Source organism: Danio aesculapii, chromosome 16 (assembly GCF_903798145.1).
Source record: "Danio aesculapii chromosome 16, fDanAes4.1, whole genome shotgun sequence".
In the NCBI taxonomy this organism is placed as follows: domain Eukaryota; kingdom Metazoa; phylum Chordata; class Actinopteri; order Cypriniformes; family Danionidae; genus Danio; species Danio aesculapii.
Genome location: NC_079450.1, coordinates 1,727,921 through 1,751,177, shown reverse-complemented (window position 1 = coordinate 1,751,177; position 23,257 = coordinate 1,727,921). Strand labels below are relative to the sequence as shown.

Below are 23,257 nucleotides of genomic sequence, written 5' to 3'. Positions count from 1 at the left end.
AACATAACGTTACCCCAAATGTTGAACACAATCAGTGCTAATTAAAATAACAAGTAATACAGCACATACACAACAAATAAGACACAAGATAAACCCCTTAACATTAAAAAGGCTTAAATGCTAAAGAACAGATCTTTAATCTTATTGATCATACAGTTAAATCACCCACTCTGTATAATAGTTTTCTGTTTATCTGCTGTTTGTCTGTGTTTCTGTTTATTTCTCCATTTGTTTGCCCGTCTTTCAATACATAGTCTTCAAATGACGGTTTATTCCGTTGGCGAGCAATTTTGCCGCGCTAATTTAAAATAAGCGCAGTCACGTACGTTTATCAACGGCTCCAGCCAAAGTAAATTATACCTTTACTTTTGATTTATACTGCCAACTGACGCAAATAAATCGACACTATTAGTTTACATCTGCCTCTGAAGAGAAATAAGCGGGTGAGTTATTATGGCTCTTATGCCTTCTTATTTTATACATGTCTTTTTATGGCGGTAATAACTGTTTAAGTTGATGAATATAAATGAGATGAATATTGAGCAGCTAGGGGAGGAGGCGCGCGCCCAAGGAGCGGACAGAGAGCGCAAAAATGAGCAGAGATCAGGTGCATCTGCTGCAATGTTCGTCTATATCTCCGAAGAAATCTGGATTTCTGCTTCTCCATCGACATGAGCATTGCACTGTCTGCTGTACTACTGTGGGACTGATGAAATGCGCCTACTGAATGAAAGTAAGACACTTCTTTGATACTCATTTTTCATTCTTCATCCTCTTCGCGTTCTCAGGCGAGTTCTCACAAGGTCCAAATCTCAAACCTACTCGTTTGCATATTGGTTTTGAACTTTTAATCATGGTGGTTTCCGATTTTAACAACAAAACATCGACGTGAGTGGTATTTAAGATAGCTTTAATTGAAAGTCAGAAAGTTTTTCAGGAGTATGTCTCCTATTTCATTTAATGGGTTGATTACAATATGCTATCTACATTCTTAAAAATACTGATTAATCGTCAGATGTTGACGAATAACTAATTAATTAATACGTTGAAGTTTAATTCAGTAAATTAATGGTTTGGATACAACAACCCAGCATTTAGTGCATACATTTCATACGTGTTTTATGGCCCCCTTCATTTCATAATGTTACAGATAGCTTGCTAAAAACTCTTGAATTATCAGCTTGATGATAATTTGACAAACCAACCATTTGGTTAATTGTTCTTCAGAATACTTCATGATTAAAGGAATAGTTCACCCAAAAATAATATTATTAACCCATTGTTTACTTAACTTCAAACGGTTCCAAAGCAGTTTCTTTATTCTGTTGAACTAAACAAGATATTTGGAAGAATTTTGGAAATAGTTTGCCATTAACTTTCATTACTAACTTTGCCATTCACTACTATGAATATCATTGCATGGCATTTTCTAATAATCTTCAATAATGTTCATGTTTAGTAGAAGAAAGAAGCTTATGAAGGTTTGGAACCAACTAGGGATCATCCAATTATTATATTTTAGGTATACTATACCTTTACAAATTTGCATGCATCTTTATAATATTGTTGTATAATATGTTGTCTGCAATTTAAGCTTTGTATTTTACATTTTCCTGGTCATAGAAAATTTATCAAATGCAATTGAAAAGTCATATACATTCAGGTATAGAGAAAACCTGAATTTAATACAAACGTTTTCCTGGAAACCAAATGATATTATAATAAAAGATTAAACTGAAAATCGAGATGAATATGAGAGTTCCATGAAATATCTTGACCTTCAGTGATTAATGTCACTCAATTAAATGTATTTAATTATGCATAAAGTCTAAAATACTGCGAGTTCAGCATTTTTCTTACTGTAGGCATTTAAAAATCCATTTCCAGGTGTGTTTTCAGCTTTTTTTGCATCCATTGTGGTTTTGTATATCTATCATTTTTGTCTATTTGTTCCAGTTCTGGTTAATGTTGCTCTTAAATTAATATACAGAATGTAAATTTCAGTAGCTTTCATGAGCAGAAAGAAAAGGCTTATTCCTCTGGCTCTTGATCACTTGTCTGGTGCTCTAATAACATTTGTAGAGGTGTGTGAGTGGATGTGTTTGTCTGTGTCCTGATCAAATGAGTCGTCACCTAACAATAAAACAAAAGCCTGTCGCATTAAATGCAAACAGCAGGAGCACTGCTTATAAAGCTGCTCAATTTTAATGCAACAGCGGTGCATCTGTGAACAGTCAGTGCTGCCAGCATTACTATTGTTTGCTTCTGTTGTTCAGGTACTAACTGAGTGCTTGCGCACACATGCACTCTAAAATGGGGGGTGATTGCAAAAATTGGGTTAAATTTGGGCTTAATTGAAAAAAATGTAAAAAAATGTCCATATTTGAAACAAACTTGGCTTGAAATAACCCTTTTTTCAGAGTGTATTGAATAAGCTATGTTAAGTGTCATTGTGTGGGTGGCACGGTGGCTCACAGCAAGTTTGTCGCTGGTTGGCTAGATCAGTTGGTGTTTCTGTGTGGAGTTAGCATGTTCTCCCCGTGTTGATGTGGGTTTCCTCCAGGTGCTCTGGTTTCCCCCACAGTCCAAACTCATGCGCTATAGGGGAACTGATTAACTAAATTGGCCGTAGTGTGTGTGTGTGTGTGTGTGTGTGTGTGTGTGTGTGTGTGTGAATGTGAGCGTGTATGGGTGTTGACTAAATGACTAATTTCCCAGTACTGGGTTGCAGCTGGATGGGCATCAGCTGCGTAAAACAGGCTGGAATAATTGACGGTTCATTCTGCTGTGGCAACCCCTGATAAATAAAGGTACTAAGCCGAAGCAAAATAAATGAAAATGTCAACATTGTTCTCAGCATGTAGATGATTGTTTTTTTTTTTTGTGTTTAATAGGCCTTTTTCACACTTCCTGGTTCCGGTAAGCGAAACTGCGTATCACAACATCCGGTTCCAATGCAACAGAGTAAGATAGAATGGCAGAGTCGTCTCGTCACTGTTATTGCAGCGTTCCCGGCTGTTCCAGCTTAAAAAAAACTACATCCTTACCTCAATTTCCACGAAAAGACAAAGGACAGAGGAAATCATGGGTGAAATTAATTAGACGGAATGAATGTCCTTCGTTTTAAGTTACATGCCAGAGTACGCTTTTGTATGCACTTCAAAGCGGAGATCATTATGTTTTATCAAATATTGGTGGTCTTAGTTTTATTTAGATGTGAAATTATAATATAGACAAAATTCCAGTTAAGTTATCTGCCTTCCACACACAAGTGCTCCTATCAAGGTCATTAATATATAAGCATAATTTTCCCCCACACTGGAATAATAGACAACTAATACAAATGCTATTTTTTTACAACAAAATTAATTTGGTTAGTCAGTTTTATAATACAGATGGTATACTTTTCTTTCAATGAATTCCTTTCTCATCACAGTATCTCAATAACCCTGCAAGTTTTCAACTGTTATTGGTTCATTTTTTTCAGAGACCCATATGTTATTTAGTGGTATTAATCAAGACCATCGTCTTCTGATTTTACTAAATCTTATGTAGGCAAAACTTGTTTTACAGTAAACACCAAGAGTAATAATAGAGCTTTTCCAACTCTTTTCCAAAAAGAAATCACTACTGTTCCTTATATAAAGTTTTATTGGATGTCTTTATTAAAGGGTGACTTGATTTGCTGAAGAAAGTGTGGCTGTTACCACAGAAATATCAGGTTAGAAACAAAATTAAAGAAATATCCTCTAAACTTCTCCACAGATTTGATCCAGCAAAACATTATTTACAGAAATGTAAAAGTGGAATTGATGTAAATTGTGTTTCTGTAATGAATACGAGGAGGAGACGCTTTTACACTTATTTTGGTATTGTACATACTCAGTCAAAAGGAAGAGCTGCAAACAATTATTAACAATTTTCAGTCTTCAAAACCTCTTTCATCATTGAGGGAAAATGTACGTTTTGGCGTTACTGTCTAATTTACTAATAAGCAACCAAATTGTAAGGTATTGATCACTGAACTATGCTTGTATATTACCAGCATCAGAGACTCTTTAATCAAGGAAGCCTACCCACTTTAAAAAACTGTGACCTCTATAATGTATTTATTTAATATGTACATTTAGTATATTTGTATTTTATTTATAATTACCCCCTGGCATGTTTATTTTTGTGTTGTAAAATGTTATTTGCTGTTCTTTAAATAAATAATAAAAACTTAATAAAAAGCAGATGAACAAACTGAACTGGAACATGAACTAACTTTAACCTGAAGATTCAGAAACACAGCCTATACGCTACAGACGGACTGTTTTGAAGATATTTGCTTTAAAATTGAGTAATTAGTGTTAAACTGAAGTGCTTTAATAGAATCGTATTCAAACACTGAACACAACAACAATCATCTTTATATTTTCCGGTGAGTTGGAGCTAAATTATGTTTCCAGACTGGAGTAAACTTTACGAGCGTTAAGCAACCTGTCATTATGGGGCTCCTCGTTCTTTCGCATCGACCGATAGCAACTCGCCCGTATCTGACCCTGAATACAAAGGAGGAGGGGGTTAGCACAGCTTACAGACAACTACTAACATAAAACTAATCCTGCTGGATGTTAAATAGTTATTTTTGCTAACGAATGGCTTGAGTTAGCAGATCTTATACTGTTGGCTGCGCACCTTACTGTAACCTAACGTTGCAAACACTTCGTGTAAGACACATTTTCTACACAAATTCCTTTTAAATGCTGATTTATTTAGGCTACATCAGTTCATTAACCAAGCGAACAACCTGTTCATGTCCAAATTAAGGCAAAGTTGACAGTGAAAATGTCATCCAATGTCCTGAGGCTGTCATGTTTCTGCGAAACCGGAAACAGCTAAACATTGCTTCGGAGGGCGCTTCCTGTATTCAATTCCGCTGTGAAAAAGGTCTATTGCTCAACCCATAATTATTTTAGAGTGATTATTAACGTATATAGGCTAATTTCTGCCTATTTTGATTGTGGAATTTAAAAAATCAAATGGTTATTGTGTCTTTTATCACACTATTCAGGTTGTTAAAATTCAGAGTTGTGAGATAAACATGCAAGCATGAGAGATGTTTGCAAATAGAATTGTATGTAAATGAAATGACGATTTCCAAGATAAATAATCCCAGTTACATGTATTTTATTTATTTATGACTTTATTACCGGAAGTGGTTTTAGTGAGGCCAACAAGGGGCGCTCAACCTGCGGTCTATGTGGGCTCCCCCTATATTGATGGGGACTCTCGGTGAGTGCCGTCTTTCGGATAAAACGTTAAACCGAGGTCCTGACTCTCTGTGGTCATTAATAATCCTAAATTTGCCCTCTGGCCTCTGTCCATCATGGCCTCCTAATCATCTCCATATCATAATTGGCTTCATCACTCTGTCTCCTCTCCACTAATCAGCTGGTGCGTGGTGTCTGGCGCAATATGGCTGCCGTCGCCTCATCCATGTGGATGCTGCACACTGGTGCTGGATGAGGAGATTCCCCCAATGTGTAAAGGGCTTTGAGTGTTTAGAAAAGCACTATATAAATGTAAGGAATTATTATTTTATTAACAATGCAATACATTTTCAGGTCCTAATTTCAGAATTACCACCAAAAATTCTACTAATTAAAACAGCAGTTTGTAGCTGTTTTGATTTAGTGGCTAACTCATATTCATTTGTACGATCTCATTACAAATACAATTAAAATTGTACAAATTAGCCCCTTTTCTGAAAATACGTAAATAGTTATGTTTCCTCATGATATTGGGCTGGTATTTATATAAAAATTAGCAATTGCAGGACGTAAACTTATTTCCAAGACAAAGTTTTCATTGCTTAAAAACTTGTATGGATGCCAGCAATTAAAAAAATCAATAAAAAACTGATTATTGTCTCATAATTATGACTTTTTCTTGCAATGACAAGTTTATATCACGTTAATCAGAATTGTGAGTTTATATCTCCAAATTCTGACCTTTTTTTCTTGGAAATGCGTGTTTAGATTAGGGCTACTGTTGAGTATTACATAACAATATTTTTCACATTAAATTATTTCTAATTCCGACTAAAAAACTGTCGAGGTGCAAACATTTATTCTTTAAAACATTATGTATGACAAAAAAAAAGCAGATATCCTGACTCTGATTGCCTGTTGTAATTTTCCCACCATTAGTGTTTATTTTCAGCTCTGGGTTCAGCTTTGGTCTCCAGCCAATAGCAGAACAGCAGCTACTGGGGAGGTGGGGATAAAGAAAACAAGGCCTCAGCTGATTGGTCAAATTCATATTAACAGCCAATGCATAAAATAAATGAAATTTATCACACGTGTCTGCAATACGTACACTAACCGACCACTTTATTAGGTACACCTGTCCAACTGCTTGTTAGCATGAATTTCTAATCAGCCAATCACATGGCAGCAACTCGATGCATTTAGGCATGTAGACATGGTCAAGACGATCTGCTGCAGCTCAAAGCGAGCATCAGGATGGGGAAGAAAGGGGATTTAAGTGACTAAACTGGCATGGTTGTTGGTACCAGACGGGCTGGTCTAAGTATTTCAGAAACTGCTGATCTACTGGGATTTTCACGCACAACCATCTCTAGGGTTTACAGAGAATGGTCCAACAAAGAGGAAATATCCAGCGAGCAGCAGTTCTGTGGGCGCAAATGCCTTGGTGATGCCAGAGGTCAGAGGAGAATGACCAGACTGGTTCCAGCTGATAGAAAGGCAACAGTAGCTCAAATAAGCACTCGTTACAACCGAGGTCTGCAGAAGAGCATCTCTGAACACACAACACGTCCAACCTTGAGGCGGATGGGCTACAGCAGCAGAAGACCACACCGGGTGCCGCTCCTGTCAGCTAAGAACAGGAAACTGAGGCTACAATTCACACAGGCTCACCAAAACTGGACAATAGAAGATTGGAGAAACGTTGCCTGGTCTGATGAGACTCCATTTCTGCTGACACATTCAGATGCTCGGCTCAGAATTTGGCCACAACAACATGAAAGCATGGATCCATCCTGCCTTGTATCAGCGGTTCAGGCTGGTGGTGGTGGTGTAATGGTGTGGGGGAGATTTTCTTGGCACACTTTGGGTCCATTAGTACCAATTGAGCATGGTGTCAACACCACAGCCTACCTGAGTATTGTTGCTGACCATGTCCATGACTTTATGAGCACAGTGTCTCCATCTTCTGATGGCTACTTCCAGCAGGATAACGCACCATGAAGCATGAATCATCTCAGACTGGTTTCTTGAACATGACAATGAGTTCACTGTACTCAAATGGCCTCCACAGTCACCAGAGCTCAATCCAATAGAGCATCTTTGAGATGTGGTGGAACGAGAGATTGGCATCATGGATGTGCAGCTGAGAAATCTGCAGTAATTGCGTGATCCTATCATGTCAATATGGAGCAACATCTCTGAGGAATATTTCCAGTAGCTTGTTGAATCTCTGACACCAAGGATTAAGGCAGTTCTGATTGTAAAAGGGGTCCAACCCAGTACTAGTAAGGTGTACCTAATAAAGTGGCCGGTGAGTGTATATTGCAGATACTATTATGGCGATGATGATATTTATGTGATATATTGTGCAGCCCTAATTTATATCATGCAAAGACATTTTGTCTCAGAATACTACCTTTTAACTTTATTTATTCATCGGGCTTCAACAGAATTGTGATAGTGATTTTTCAACATCATTTAATGCACATTACATTTCATGAAGACTACATGCCTTCATCTGTTAAACTGTGTGAAAGATCTTGAAGGATCTGAATGTGACCTTAATGAAGGCATTAAACACGAGTCCTCTGCGGAGAAAGAGACCCTTATTATTTCTGGCCATGTAAAAAGATGTACTGGCGCTGTAAAAGATTGATCAGAGCTCCTGCAGCCTCAAACGCTGGGTTTCCCTCAGACATGCGCTGAAATCCAATAATTCAATATATCGTGATAATGAACATGCACAATATTGATATCACGGGCATCTCAGAAAAGACAGTGAATAATTATTTGTTGAGTGCCTTTTAGGAATATTCAGATCATCACTGCAGCAAATGATGAATATTTAATAGCTGATTTATTTTCAAACATGGACTATTTATAGGCATTTTGTTCATTAACTTGTTAACTAAAGTAAATGCAATGACAGCTACTGAAGCTTTTATTAATCTTATAGGTGATCTCAGTTTCTTAGAATCAGAGTTTGTAATGGTTTTTATAAAATAGAGTCAGTGACTAATAAAATTCAGTTGTATTTTTAATTACCTTTGACATGTATAACTATAGGGTGGCACGGTGGCTCAGTGGTTAGCACTGTGGCGTCACAGCAAGAAGGTTGCTGGTTCGAGCCCTGGTTGGGTCAGTTGGCGTTTCGGTGTGGAGTTTGCATGTTCTCCCTGTGTTGGCGTGGGTTTCCTCCGCGTGCTCCGGTTTCTCTCACAGTCAAAATACATGGTGGTTTTGGATCTGGGAGGTGGAATTGCATTTGTCAAATAAACTGTGATGCAATGAACATTATACTCACATGACTCTATTATGCATGCCTTGTTAATTGTTGGTTGCTAGGTAACCAATACTTGTTCTCATGCATATGTAATAACCTCTCCATCCAATCAATTCCCAGATAAAATCAAGTTCTACTGACCTACATATTCTTTCTCATGAAATTTCTTTGTTGTTGTTGTTGTTTTGAAAGATGAACGATTATTTATACATCGTAAAAATCAACGGTCAACGTTATCAAATGAAAGGAGTGTAGTTAACTCAAAATTGACTGAAAGTTAATTCTACTCATTTGAAAAGAGTTTTGAACTCAGTGTTGAAGGTAATGAGTTAATTAAATACTTCATTACTTCAACTTAAATGGAGTAAGTTCACAGTACTCATATAGATTAGTTTTTTTAACTCAAATGGTTTGTAGCAATTGGTTTCCTTAAATGGTTTGATTTGCCTTAACTTATTGTGTTTACAGTACTCAGATGGTTTAAGTTCTCTTCATTTATTGGGTTTTACTGTGCTTAAATTACTTTGTTTACTCAAATGGATTGTTCACAGTACTCATTAGGATTAGTTTTTGAGCTTAAATGATTTGTTGCAATCGGTTTCCTTAAATGGTTTGAGTTACCCTAACGTATTGAGTTTTACAGTGTAGTTTAGCAATTTTATTTAATTTACATATTTTTTTTTGTCCTTACCTTGACAAACATGTATGATTTTGGTAAGTGTTTTCAATTATTTATTTATTTATTTATTTATTTAATTGATTATAACTCAAAAACTCCATTATTGAGAACCTTGATGTAATGTGATTCTTAATGCATTTAATTTTGTTCACAATAAAGACTACAGCATTTTATTTATCAGTGTTGTACAATATGATGCAATTGAAATCCTACATAAAAATATCCTAAATCCTAATGAGAAAAGTAGTAAAAGTAATCATAAATTTTGTCTATTGCGATATATTGCATTAACTACATGTAATTTTATATTACAAGATTAATTATTAATTATTTTTTGTTTGCAAATGATATCTAATGAATATAAAATTACTAATTTGGTAGAATTTGGGTGGAAAACTGTCATAAATACACAATAAAACATAGAAGGGCAATTCAATTTCTTTTATTTATTTTATTTATTTTATTTATTTATTTATTTATTCATTCATTCATTCATTTATTTATTTATTTATTTATTTATTTATTTTCCCGGTTTTGTGCAGTGTGACATTTTAATGGGGAGTCAGCTGTGAGATTGTGAACCAATGATCAAAACTGATCGTCAGCTGCAGACATTTTTTGGAGATGGAGGTGATTATTAGATTAGGAAGCAATTATTCCATGACAAAATCACAGCTATTAATGTTTAGAGTGCACGCATTCATTATCCAATACTTAATTATCACACAGGCATCATTTTCTCCTCAGTGATCAGTGTTTGTGTGTCAGCGCTCAGATTAAATACAGATACGAGGGCCCTCATCAGTGTGCATTGTCCTGATTAACAAGCGTGAGAGCTGGAGCTGCACAGATTCTCAATTTTTTTTCAATTCCTCCGTCTTTAATCAGGATCAGGCCATTCGCTTCAATGTCACACAGCTGCAGCTGCATTTGCATAATTCGTCCTAATGAACCGCTGCCCTCACAAACCTCCACATCTTAATGTTGTGATCATGGTCTTTGGATCATAACAAGATTTACTGCACAAATGAAGCCGCATGAATTTAATGAGTTATTACTATTACTACTGCTTATTATTAGGGATGTACCGATGTATCAGCTGCCGATATTTGTTGGCTGATATTGGATTAATTTAAAGCCATAATATAACATTATATGCAATGCGATAACATGAAAAATGCTGGAACTGATGCATCATCTACCAATATTTATCAGCCGAAATTGGATTAATTCGGAGGGGATGAGAAGGGTGCGCGACTTATTTGAGGACCGGGAGGGAGACGTGCAATTTCCGGGAGATTATCACTCGTTTGCTCATTTGCAGGCATCCGGGAGTCTCCCGCAAATGCATAGAGACTCCGGGAGAATTGGGATGTCTAAATATCTTGTTTAACAACTATAGTGAGACGCGATCCAGCGATACATCCTTGATAAACTGTCCGACGTGCACTGCTCACTGGAGCTCAGATGAGCGCATGACAGTGTGTGTCTGTGGCTGTGTGTGTGTGTGTGTGTGTGGTCACGTGATGTGCGTTTTCAGTGGACGGAGAGCTGTTCAAAAATGCTAGGTAAAACACGGTGTGGATGTGGGTCATTTTCGTTCTAAAATGACATTTTAAAACAAAGACATATTAGTTTAAACAAGGCATACGTGTGTATTTTTCACGAGCGGGTTTGCGACGGGGGCAGGGCGGAGGATCGGCGATGCCGGCTCAGCATCATGTAGTCTATTGGCCATCGGCGATGGACTATGGAATCGTTTATCGGCCCAACCCTAGTAGATACCGATTTATCAGCCGATATTGGATTGATTTTAAGCTATCTGGGATAATATAAAAAAGGTAAATATCGATATATCTACAAATATTTATCGGCCGATATTAGATTAATTTAAAGCTATCGGCTTATCTGCAATTATATGAAAAGAAAGATATCGATGAATCAGCTACCAATATTTATCAGCCGATACTGGATAATGTAAAGCTATTTACAACATTTTGAAAAAAGCAGATACTGATGAATAGTCATTTTTTTATCGGCCGATATTTTATAAATTTAAAGCTATCAGTAAATCAGTGATATTATGAAAAAGGCTGATACTAATTTATTGTCTACCAATATATTTATCGCTAGTATTAAATTTATTTAAAGTTATCTGTGTATCGACGATATTGTGAAAAAGACAGATGCCAATGTATTGGCTACCAATATTTATAAGCCAATATTGGAATAATTTAAAGCTATCTGCGAAAATACGAAAAAGTAGATACCGATTTATTGGCCGATAATGGATTTATTTAAAGCTTTTGGTATATCTGTAATAATATGAAAAAGGGAGATATCAATGACTCAGCTATCAATATTTATTTGCCGATATTGGATAATGTAAAGCTATTGAAAATATTTTGTAAAAGGCAGATATTGATGTATAGTCTACCAATTTTTATCGTCCTATATTGTATAAATTTAAAGCTTTCAGCTTATCAGCATTAATATGAAAAAGGCTAATACCGATGGATCATCTACCAATATTTGTCAGCTGATATTGGATTCATTTAAAGCTATCTGGGATAATATGAAAAGACAGATATCTATGTATTGTCTACCAATATTTGTCAGCTGATATCGTATTAATTAAAGACTATCACCATATCGACTATATTTATGAAAAAGACAGATACCGATGTATCGTCTACCGATATTTTTTAGCCAATATTGGATTAATTTAAAGCTATCTGCGAAAATATGTAAAAGTAGATACCGATTTATTGGCCGATAATGGATCAATTTTAAGCTATCTGCGTTAATATAAAAAAAGGTAGATATCGATGTATCATCTACAAATATTTATCAGCCGATATTGAATTCATTTTAAAGCTATCGGCATATCTGCAAAAATATGAAAAAGGCAGATATCGATGTCTTGTCTAGCGATATTTATTGGCCAATATTGGATTTATTTAAAGCTTTTGGTATATCTGTAATAATATGAAAAAGGGAGATATCAATGACTCAGCTATCAATATTTATTAGCCGATATTTTATAATGTAAAGCTATTGAAAATATTTTGAAAAAGGCTGATACTGATGTATAGTCTACAATTTTTATCGTCCTATATTGTATAAATTTAAAGCTATCAGCTTATCAGCATTAATATGAAAAAGGCTAATACCGATGGATCATCTACCAATATTTGTCAGCTGATATTGGATTCATTTAAAGCTATCTGGGATAATATGAAAAGACAGATATCTATGTATTGTCTACCAATATTTGTCAGCTGATATTGGATGAATTGAAAGCTATCTGTGTATCTGGAATTTTATAAAAAAGGCAGATATCAACTTGTCTACCAATGTTTATTGGCCAATATTATATTAACTTAAAGCTATCTACATATCTGCGATAATACAAAAAAGTCAGATATCAATGTCTCGTTAACCAATATTGGATTAAAGTTATCTGGGATAATATGAAAAAGACAGATATCGATGTATCGTCTACCAATATTTATCGGCTGATATTGGATTTTTAGCATTTTAGCATTAGTATATAAGGAATCATATGAAAAAGGCAGGTAGTGATGGCTTAATAATTACATGGAGGAAATGAACTCCATATCTTTTGAATTATCCAACATTTTTCTTACAGAAAAATCATTAAATACTAAATATAATCTGTACAAAATATCAGATCTGAGTCTAACATGCATGCATTGACAAAATGGTGTAGAATATTTTTCACTTAATGTGAAATGTACTCAGTGTGGCACGGTGGCTCAGTGGTTAGCAAGAAGGTCGCTGGTTTGAGGTCGGCGGGTCAGTTTGCGTTTCTGTGTGGAGTTTGCATGTTCTCCCCGTGTGGGCATGGATTTTCTCCGGGTGCTCCGGTTTCCCCCACAGTCCAAAGACATGCGCTATATGGGAACTGATTAATTAAATTGACAGTAGTGTGTGTGGGTGTGAATGTGAGTGTGTATGGGTGTTTCCTAGTACCGGGTGGAAACAGGCTGGAAGGGTATCCGTTGTGTAAAACATATGCTGGAAAAGTTGGCGGTTGATTCCGCTGTGGCGACCCCTGATAAATAAGGGACTAAGCTAAAGGAAAATGAATGAATGAATGAAATGCACACATGCAATTGCAACATGCAAATTGTTAGCAGTTGTGTTTGTGTTTATAGTGTGGAGCTGAACAAATGGAGTGGTGATGAACAAAAGACCAGAGACTACATTGTAAATGATAACACGTCTAAACTAAACACTCAGGAAAGATCATTGGAAGCACACCTTCATAGGTGGAAACAGTTGATTAATAGAGCACAGCAGAATGTTACTGATTGGGTTTCTGGTGGTTTATTGATTTTAGTTTTATTGTGCGAGTAAATTATTTGAAGTGTAGTGGACTGCAGCTTCGTTTAAGGGGGTTGGTACAGTACGTCATGTTGTGTTTTGTTGTATTGTGTTATGTTTTTGTTTGTTTTGTGATGTTTTATACATTGTGAAATAGTTTCATTCTGCTTTAGAAGAAAATGTTCTATTAATGCAAACTCAGCACACCTGAAACCTCTGTTAAACATGGCAGCTTAAAGACGCCTCTCATATGGAGAATGAAGTCACATGCATTGCTCAGGTGTGAGTTTCTCAAAGACTTCAACAAAGGGTCAAAATCTTGATGGCTCTGTGGGGCTCGTCTATCAAATCTGAGCTTTATTTTGTATTTTCTATTGGATTTGCATCAGGTGATTGGTTGGGCCATTCTACAGCTTGATTTTCTTTCTCTGAAAGCATCTGAGAGTCTCCTTAGCTGTGTTTTGGATCATTGTCATGCTGAAATGGTTTGATCTTCATCCTCCTGCTAATGTAGATGTTGGACTGAAGCAGCTGATATTCATTTACACTGAGGAAGGGCAGAGGGTTGCTGAAGAACTACTGAGAGATTTCAGCTGCTGTCTGGGCTTTCACTGCCAAAATACACCTCCCTTTCTTCATGTGTTCAACACTTTTTCTCTGCGTCTAATTAGATTAGATTTGTTTTCTTTGCATATATGAATTTCTTTGGTTTGTTACTAACATCTGGTGATAATTTCATGTCAACGGCACCTTTAGAAATATGTTTTCTGAGAAAAATGGAGACGTGTTCAATACTTATTTTCTTATTTATATATATATATATATATATATATATATATATATATATATATATATATATATATATATATATTTAATTATTAACCACATTGAATGGACTAGTTATTTTTTACATTGTAAACCCAGTGGAAACCTTGATGTCAAAACATGTCAAAAATGCAAATCGATTTGATGTCAATTTGACATCAAGCAAATGGCATCAGATGTTAGACTTCAATTTGATGTTGTTTTGACATTAAGATAGTTTACTTGCATTGTAAGGGATACAAAATCCAGTTTGTAATTGAAGCTTTAAATAAATATAGCATTTATTATATCATAATACTTTTTGTATTGTTGTTTTGGTGGTCAAAAGGGCATCCGTGTATGAATGTCAAATGGACATCAAAATTTTGGCATCAAATTGATTACCATTTTAAAAAAATCTTAGTTTGTTTAGAACTTTAGGGCAAAAACGTATATCATAAACAAGCTTATGACACTGCGAAATAAACTGTAGAAAAACATTTTATTTTATTTCATCCATACAATATACATCATCTTATTGCACAGCCTTAGTGGAAACTTTGTATTACCATTTGCTTAAATGAATTTACATTACACCTGGGCAGTGCGTTTTTAAAACATACACCTTTTGAAACGTTTACTTCTAAAGGGTTCATATTAATAGTTTAGCACAGCATATTTCTAATCTTTAGGAAAGCTCCACCTCAGTGACCTCTGAATCCTCTGAATTAGCATGCTATTATAAAGTTTTTCTATGCATTAAATAAGTTTTCCATATGAGCTGATGAAAGATCATCAAGGATTCTTATGTGCAGTGGAGAGCCTTCAAGTTGACCGTGTGTGTGTGTGTGTGTTTTTATTCAGTAGTTTCAATAATAGACTTAATTAAAATGCATGACTCGTTTGCGGCTATTCTGACTGTTTCCTTCTGCAGTTAAAGAAACTCTCTGCTTTTTTGGTAAATAGGCTCATTTTACAGCTCCTCTAGAGTAGGATGCTGGGAAAATATTCAATATTGTTGATGACTGTTATGATAATAATATTTCTTACGATATTACCAACTTTGGGGCGACGCAGTGGCGCAGGAGAGAGTGCTGTCACCTCACAGCAAGAAGGTCGCTGATTCGAGCCTCATCTGGGTCAGTTAACGTTTCTGTGTGGAGTTTGCATGTTCTCCCTGAGTTCGAGTGGGTTTCCTCCGGGTGCTCCGGTTTCCCCCACAGTCCAAAGACATGCCGTACAGGTGAATTGGGTAGGCTAAATTGGCCGCAGTGTATGAGTGTGTGTGAGTGTGTATGGATGTTTCACAGAGATGGGTTGCGGCTGGGTTCCTACATCCAAGGAAAACGAGTGGATTATAATCCGTGAACACGGTCACTGGCAAATTACTGGAGCTCACATACACATCAAAGAACTGAAGAGCCATCAACATTTATCTATATTTTTATCCGAGGTTATCATACTGTCTGAATCTTATACTAGCTCATGCCTAGACAGACGGTTGGTTATATAAACTGTTTTTTATTAATACTTTATTGTTTGTTCTTAGGTTGGCAGAGGATCTTCATCATGCCTGTCCTGAACGTGACAGAAGAGCTGATCTCCGCTGCATCTCCGTCTCCGTCCTCCATGGTGTTTTCGTCTCTCCATCAGTCAAACTGCTCCATGTCTCCGTCTCCATCCTCTCCGCCGTATAACTTCTACGCCGTGCTGCTGGTGCTGCTGATCTTCTGTGTGGTTTTCGGTAACGTGCTGGTGTGTGTGGCGGTGTCCCGAGAGAAAGCGCTCCAGACCACCACCAATTACCTCATTGTGTCCCTGGCTGTGTCTGACCTGCTGCTGGCCACGCTGGTGATGCCCTGGGGCGTCTATCTAGAGGTCAGTAAACACGCAGACTGCACATTTACTGCTGCAATCCTGATAGGCTAGAGATAGAGCCATAGGAAATCTCAATTTCTTCCATATTCCAAGTTCTTTTCAGCCCAAGCTCATTGGAAATGCTCGTCTCAGTATACAGTTTTGCGAAACGTAAAATGCATTGTTCTGGGTGCCTTTCGGAGCATATTTCAGATGACAAATCCACTAGAGGGTGCTGTGTACATTTTTGCGAAACTTTAAATATCTATAAAGTAATAATATATATAAAGTAGTACATACTTTACAATGGAAAATATTTGGGCATATGTGAACCACCACTTCCAACAGCAACCTAGTTTTCCCATGTGGTTCCCATCCAGGTACTGACCACGCTCAGCCCTGCTTAGCTTCAGTGAGTAACCAATCTTGGGCTGCAGGTGATATGGCTGTGGCTAGGTTGCAGTGAGAAAACAATATGATCCAACAAACTAATGAACCAGGTTATGTCACAGGGTATGATGGATATGTAATAGGCATATGGCTATAAGAAGAGAGAATGATGGGATGTCATTCCTACCAGTAAGGGCACGCTCGCGCTATGCTATCCGAACCGTGCGCAGGCCCATTTCCTGAATCATTTGAGAAGTGTGAGTGCTCTGAATTGGGCTTAGGCACGGTTCAATTGGTCGGCCCTGGCCCAGTTGGAAGAGGTGTATCAGAGCGCGGTTCACTTGGGCTTTGGTGTGGGACGCTTGTAGTGTGAGTGCAAAGTGCGCCTGAGCCCCAAACTGAAGACGAGACGTGACTTTTAAGGGACTGTTTCATATGGATCATCATTCTTACTGTTCAATGAACGCAAACTGTCGTAGTTTATTAAAGACGCAAAACCCCTCACTTCACCTTCAGTGAACCTCCAGATACCTGCAGCACGAGGATTTTATGATCATTTATGAGCGGCTGATCTGTTCGGTGATATATTTGACTGCATGTCACTGCATCCCAAACAACTATAACGATATAAAGAAATCTCCACTGTGCTCAGCGAAAGCGCTTACTGAACAGCGCATCATCGATGAAGTGCAGGCTGTTGGGGGAGACGGGGGGACAAGCGTGCTTTGGCCCGGTTTAAGGCAACTGTACATAGTGTGAGTACACCCTGAATGTGCATTTCATGTTAAGTACGAAAGTGAAAGCATGCTGTCCAAGTGAACTATTAAAATATATCTAATACCAACGCGACTTCTGTGTATATATATATTACAACGCATGACCATTGAAATGAGGCTATGTATGAGAAAGTCTATCTCTGATTTTTTGCTTATGTCTTATTTTTCAGTGTCATAAATTAAAATACGGGTGTATAATAGCATGAAATCCTGGAAAATAAACCAGAGTAAACTGAGGAGAGTCTGACGTGACTTGTTTGTTTAGTTTTGGTCAATTTGGAAACTTTTTGCAAATCTGAAATTATACAGGGTATACTTGGTTGTGCATTTCAGATGACAAATCCACTAGAGGGCACTGTGTCTATGCAAATGGGAAATACGTAGATATGGGTGTTTCATTTCCTTGGGTTGACTTTTTCAGTTGAAAATGTTCTATTTTGTTCATTAAATGTAAGTTTTACGAGTAAAAAGCATGTCTAGTTTAAATAAATATTAAATGTGATATTTTAAATTAATTATTATTTTAAATTAATATTTAAATTAAAATATTTAAATTAAAATATTAAATGTGTATAGTTGAAACACAATTGATAACATAATTTAAGAATTTTTATCATTACAGCTCTATGATCAGATTAATTATTATTATTATTATAGTTATTAATTCAGTTTTAATTACATTTTCGTGTTAAAATTAAATGTTAGTCATAAAAAACATTTAAATTTAATTAAATTACCAAGCTCAGATAAAATGACATTTTTCTGCGAGTGTGTTGAGTGTTGAATGAGTGTGTGTGTGTGTGTGTGTGTGTGTGTGTTTGTGCAGGTTGTGGGTGAGTGGAGGTTCAGCAGGATTCACTGTGATGTTCTGCTAACGCTGGACGTGATGATGTGCACCGCCAGCATCCTCAACCTGTGTGCCATCAGCATTGACAGGTGAAATCAGGCTTCCTACACATTTTTACTAAAATTGCAAGACTTTTCCAGGACTTTCAAGCATTTATTTCAAGTTTATTATTATTATTATTTAGGAGTGTTAAAATTAATTGTTTCTTCGGTGCACAGTGATGCAGACGCGGACAATTCGGGATCGGTTCAGTAATAATCATAACCGATTATTATGTACTGACATCATGTATCTCATATGCGCTCTGTCGCAAGGGAGGCGAGCGCGGGTATTTACAACACTACAGGCGCCAACTACTTAAATTTGACTGTGTGTGTGTTTTCTGTACAGTCTTTCACTGGCACTTACAGCAGAAGCCCCTATTTCTTTGCGATTGAGGTAATGAAAGTCTCTCTCTCTCTCTCTCTCTCTCTCTCTCCCTCTCTCTCTCTCTCTCTCTCTCTCTCTCCTCTCTCTCTCTCTCTCTCTCTCTCTCTCTCTCTCTCTCTCTCTCTCTCTCTCTCTCTCTCTCTCTCTCTCTCTCTCTCTCTCTCTCTCTCTCTCTCACTCACTGTGGCCCATTTCACCTGCTGGCCTGACTTTTCCTCTCGGCTGCTGGCGTGACTCTTCCTCCCCTCTCTTTTCCTCTCGGCTGTATGCATTCCCGCGGCTGTACCTGTGCATTGTCGCGGGACCCGACCAGATTTCATGCGGCGCGGAAATAAATTTCAGAATAAAGAGCGGGAACGGTCGTAACTCTGCTGTAATTTTAACAGGAGTGGGCGGTCTCACAATATCGCTCCCGAGCAAGCGCGAGCGCATGGCGTGTGTGTGTGTTTGTTTTGTGTATGTGTGTGAATGAGAGACAGTGTGGTGTCCATGTGTGTGTGTTTATACAGACAGCTTGTTATAGCCACCCCCCAAAATACAACACTGTGTACGTAAAGCATCGTCAATGCACCATGATGCACCAAAATATCGAATTGAACCAAATCGATGGCATGATAATCGTAACCGAACCGAACCGTGAGACCAGTATAGGTTCACACCTCTATTATTATTATTATTATTATTATTATTATTTAAAAACAGAATAAACAATGTACAATACATAGATCCTCTTATAGTAGAGGCAATAACAATCATTTATTAATAATAAACAATAAATAAATAAAGCCCTCTGCTCTCAATATAGATAAATAAATAAAAAATAAACTCTGCTTGCCGTAGTATACACAGTACTGGTGGGAAACATGCATTGAGACAGCTTTATTATATATGGTATGTGGTTTATTTTGATAGGTTACCTGTTTTTATGCTGTTTAGCGCTCCTCAGCGTGTTCAGAGAGAGAGAGAGAGATCATATCCCATGTACGGTTCTTCCATTCACCTCTTTTGCTGGATTTTTCCCTGGTTTTTGTTCTTCTCTTTGATTCAACTATGGTTTCCCAGCATCCCTCATAGCTTTCCTTACTCTGTCCTTACATTTGTTCATGTCGGCTCTCCTTTTTTTGCAGAGAATTTCCGAAGTGAACATTACAGCAAGTGGCATCTTCATTCTTCTTAGTGGACATAAGTTTTTTCTGCGTGATGCTATTTTAATGTTTAAAATGCAGACTCATGGCCATGCAAAAATATCCCCAAACTGTTTCTGTATACAAAGTTTACACATACAAATAATGTCACATGGTTATATTCTTCTTCCTCTTCTTATTATTATTATTATTGGATTTAAACGGTTGTTCGTCGAATACACTCATATATCTCTATATAACACTCTCCAGCCACTTCATTAGGTACACCTTACTAGTACCGGGTTGGACCCCTTTTGCCTTCATGCCTTAATCCTTCGTGTCAGAGATTCAACAAGCTACTGGAAATATTCCTCAGAGATTTTGCTCCATATTGACATGATAGCATCACGCAGTTGCTGCAGATTTGTCGGCTGCACATCCATGATGCCAATCTGCCGTTCCACCACATCCCAAAGGCGCTCTATTGGATTGAGCTCTGGTGACTGTGGAGGCCATTTGAGTACAGTGAACTCATTGTCATGTTCAAGAAACCAGTCTGAGATGATTGGGGCTTTATGACATGGTGCGTTATCCTGCTGGAAGTAGCCATCAGAAGATGGAGACACTGTGCTCATAAAGGGATGGACATGGTCAGCAACAATACTCAGGTAGGCTGTGGTGTTGACACCATGCTCAATTGGTACTAATGGACCCAAAGTGTGCCAAGAAAATCTCACCCACACCATTACACCACCAGCACCAGTCTGAACCGCTGATACAAGGCAGGATGGATCCATGCTTTCATGCTGTTGAGGCCAATTTCTGAGCCGACCATCCAAATGTGTCAGCAGAAATGGAGACTCATCAGACCAGGCAACGTTTCTCCAATCTTCTATTGTCCAGTTTTGGTGAGCCTGTGTGAATTGTAGCCTCAGTTTCCTGTTCTTAGCTGACAGGAGCGGCACCCGGTGTGGTCTTCTGCTGCTGTAGCCCATCCGCCTCAAGGTTGGACGTGTTGTGTGTTCAGAGATGCTCTTCTGCAGACCTCGGTTGTAACGAGTGCTTATTTGAGTTACTGTTGCCTTTCTATCAGCTGGAACCAGTCTGGCCATTCTCCTCTGACCTCTGGCATCAACAAGGCATTTGGGCCCACAGAACTGCCGCTCACTGGATATTTCCTCTTTGTTTGACCATCTCTGTAAACCCTAGAGATGGTTGTGCGTGAAAATCCCAGTAGATCAGCAGTTTCTGAAATACTCAGAGCAGCCCGTCTGGCACCAACAACCATGCCACGTTCAAAGTCTCTTAAATCCCCTTTCTTCCCCATTCTGATGCTCGCTTTGACCTGCAGCAGATCGTCTTGACCAAGCAGTTGGACAGGTGTACCTAATAAAGTGGCCGGTGAGTGTATCTATATCTCTATATATCTATTACTGAACCAATAACAAATCGTCCGCAATTAATTTTGACACCTCCAGTATCTCAGTATTTTGACTATTTTCTCAGAATTGTAACTTTATATCTCACAAAACTCTCCAAAAAGTTTCTTTCATTTTTGCATCTCACAATTTAGAGACGAGAAGACAAAATAGTGAGATAAAAAGTTTACCATACATCAATTTTTGGGGAGTGTTTGTAATCTTATAAGAGACAGTACGTTATTATTGGTCACTTGCATGACCATGTCAGCATTTTCCTCATCAGCTGTGCCTCAGTGTTTGTTTGCAGCTTCGCTTGACCTGAATTTATCTTTGGGATTAAACGCACTCCAGGCTATTACAAGCCGAGGAGATCATGAATTATAAATCCTGCCGTTTGTTACAGTCACTTTTACGCTTGCGGGTGAGTTTTAGCAAATGCTGCTCCTCATTAAAGCGGAGCTGCGAAATTGGAAGTGGCCGTTAAAATCTGCGTACATGAATAAGTCATAGAGAAACCAGACCCACGTACAGCGCATCTCTTACAATTATTTCTCATCATTATATGAGCGTAAAGCATCATTACTGTAGCTGAAAGCGCAGGAAAGAGAAGCACAGATCAGTTTTTAACTTTCAACCAATTCAATACACATTTAAAGTGAAATGATGATTTCATTGATACTGAAAGGTGTGAGTTTTTGATTATTCACAGTATTTATGCATTTAAAATAAATCAGGAGTTCTGTTCCCACTCACAAAATCACACTTTTATACTTTTCAATTATTTTTACCCCTAAATATGATTAAAACCAAGTTGGCATAGTGGCTCAGTGGTGAGCACTGTGGCCTCACAGCAAGAAGGTCACTGGTTTGAGTCCCGGTTGGGTCAGTTGGTGTTTCTGTGTGGAGTTTGCATGTTCTCCCTGTGTTGGCGTGGGTTTCCTCCGGGTGCTCCGGTTTCCCCCACAGTCCAAACACATGCACTATAGGGGAACTGATGAGCTAAACTGGCTGTAGTGTATGAGTGTGTGTGTGAATGAGTGTGTAGGGACGTTTCCCAGTACTGGGTTGTGGTTGGAAGGGCATCTGCTGTGTAAAACATATGCTGGAATAGTTGGCGGTTCATTTCACTGTGGTGACCTCTGAAATAAAGACTAAGCTGAAGAAAAATGAATGAATGAATAATTAAAACTGCAAACTAGTTGTAAAAGTGACTAAATGAGTAGATTTAGTATACAGTCTTATTTTAAAGCAAGTGCCTTCTTTAATGTTTCAGATAACTTTAGTGAATTAAAAGCAATTAAAATCTCAAAATATGTGTGAAATAATGTTCATTGTAGCAGATATAATTATATCAAAGTGCATTATTGTAAATTATGCAAATCACTAAGAAAGTGCTAATAGACCCTTTTCACAATGACGTCCCTTCACTTCCCTCTATCCGCAACGCAGTGTATTTTTACTTCCAGTTTACCTTTGAATGAATGGGAGACTTCTCTGGAAAATTTACAAATGACAATATTAACATTGCACGATCTGATTTAAGGCTATTGCAGTATTGGGCAAGTGTCCAAATGTTTCTCTTTCAATACTGAGCTGCTTTCTGAGTTTAAAAATGATTTTTTTAAGTTGTTAAGAATAGGAATAAACTATTGTTTATCAAGGAAAGCACTTGTTTGCAGCCTTTTCACTTATTAATTAAGTGTGTTTCCTCAATAATGGGTTTATTTTTACTATAATGCTGCTCTGAATATACATTTATATTATCTGTTATATGTAAATGTTCCAGTATGAGTACAATTCTTTATTAAATCTTCTTATATTACCTCACCCACCAGTAAAGTGAGTGAGATAAAGAGACAAGGATTCAAGTATAACTTAATCTCTTGATAGAAATTAAACCTTAAACTCTGTTTCCATAAGATAGACAATGCATTAAAGACATCCATATTGTAGTTGAGTGCAAGAAATTGAATGTGTTCAGTGCTTCCCACAGGTCTGAAATATACTGGCGGTGGTGGCTAGATTAAAACACACATTTTCCT

General features: G+C 37.4%; 1 protein-coding gene across 1 annotated transcript in view; it reads left to right on the top strand.

Moving 5' to 3' along the window:
- Positions 1-612: 612 nt before the first annotated feature.
- drd2l (dopamine receptor D2 like) overlaps positions 613-23,257 on the top strand; it is a 48,036-nt gene continuing 25,391 nt past the window's right edge. The window contains exons 1-3 of the mRNA XM_056476240.1: positions 613-733; positions 15,921-16,249; positions 18,221-18,330. Coding sequence (XP_056332215.1) covers positions 715-733; positions 15,921-16,249; positions 18,221-18,330 — 458 coding nt within the window. The 5' untranslated portion in view covers positions 613-714. The remainder of the gene's footprint in view (positions 734-15,920; positions 16,250-18,220; positions 18,331-23,257) is intronic.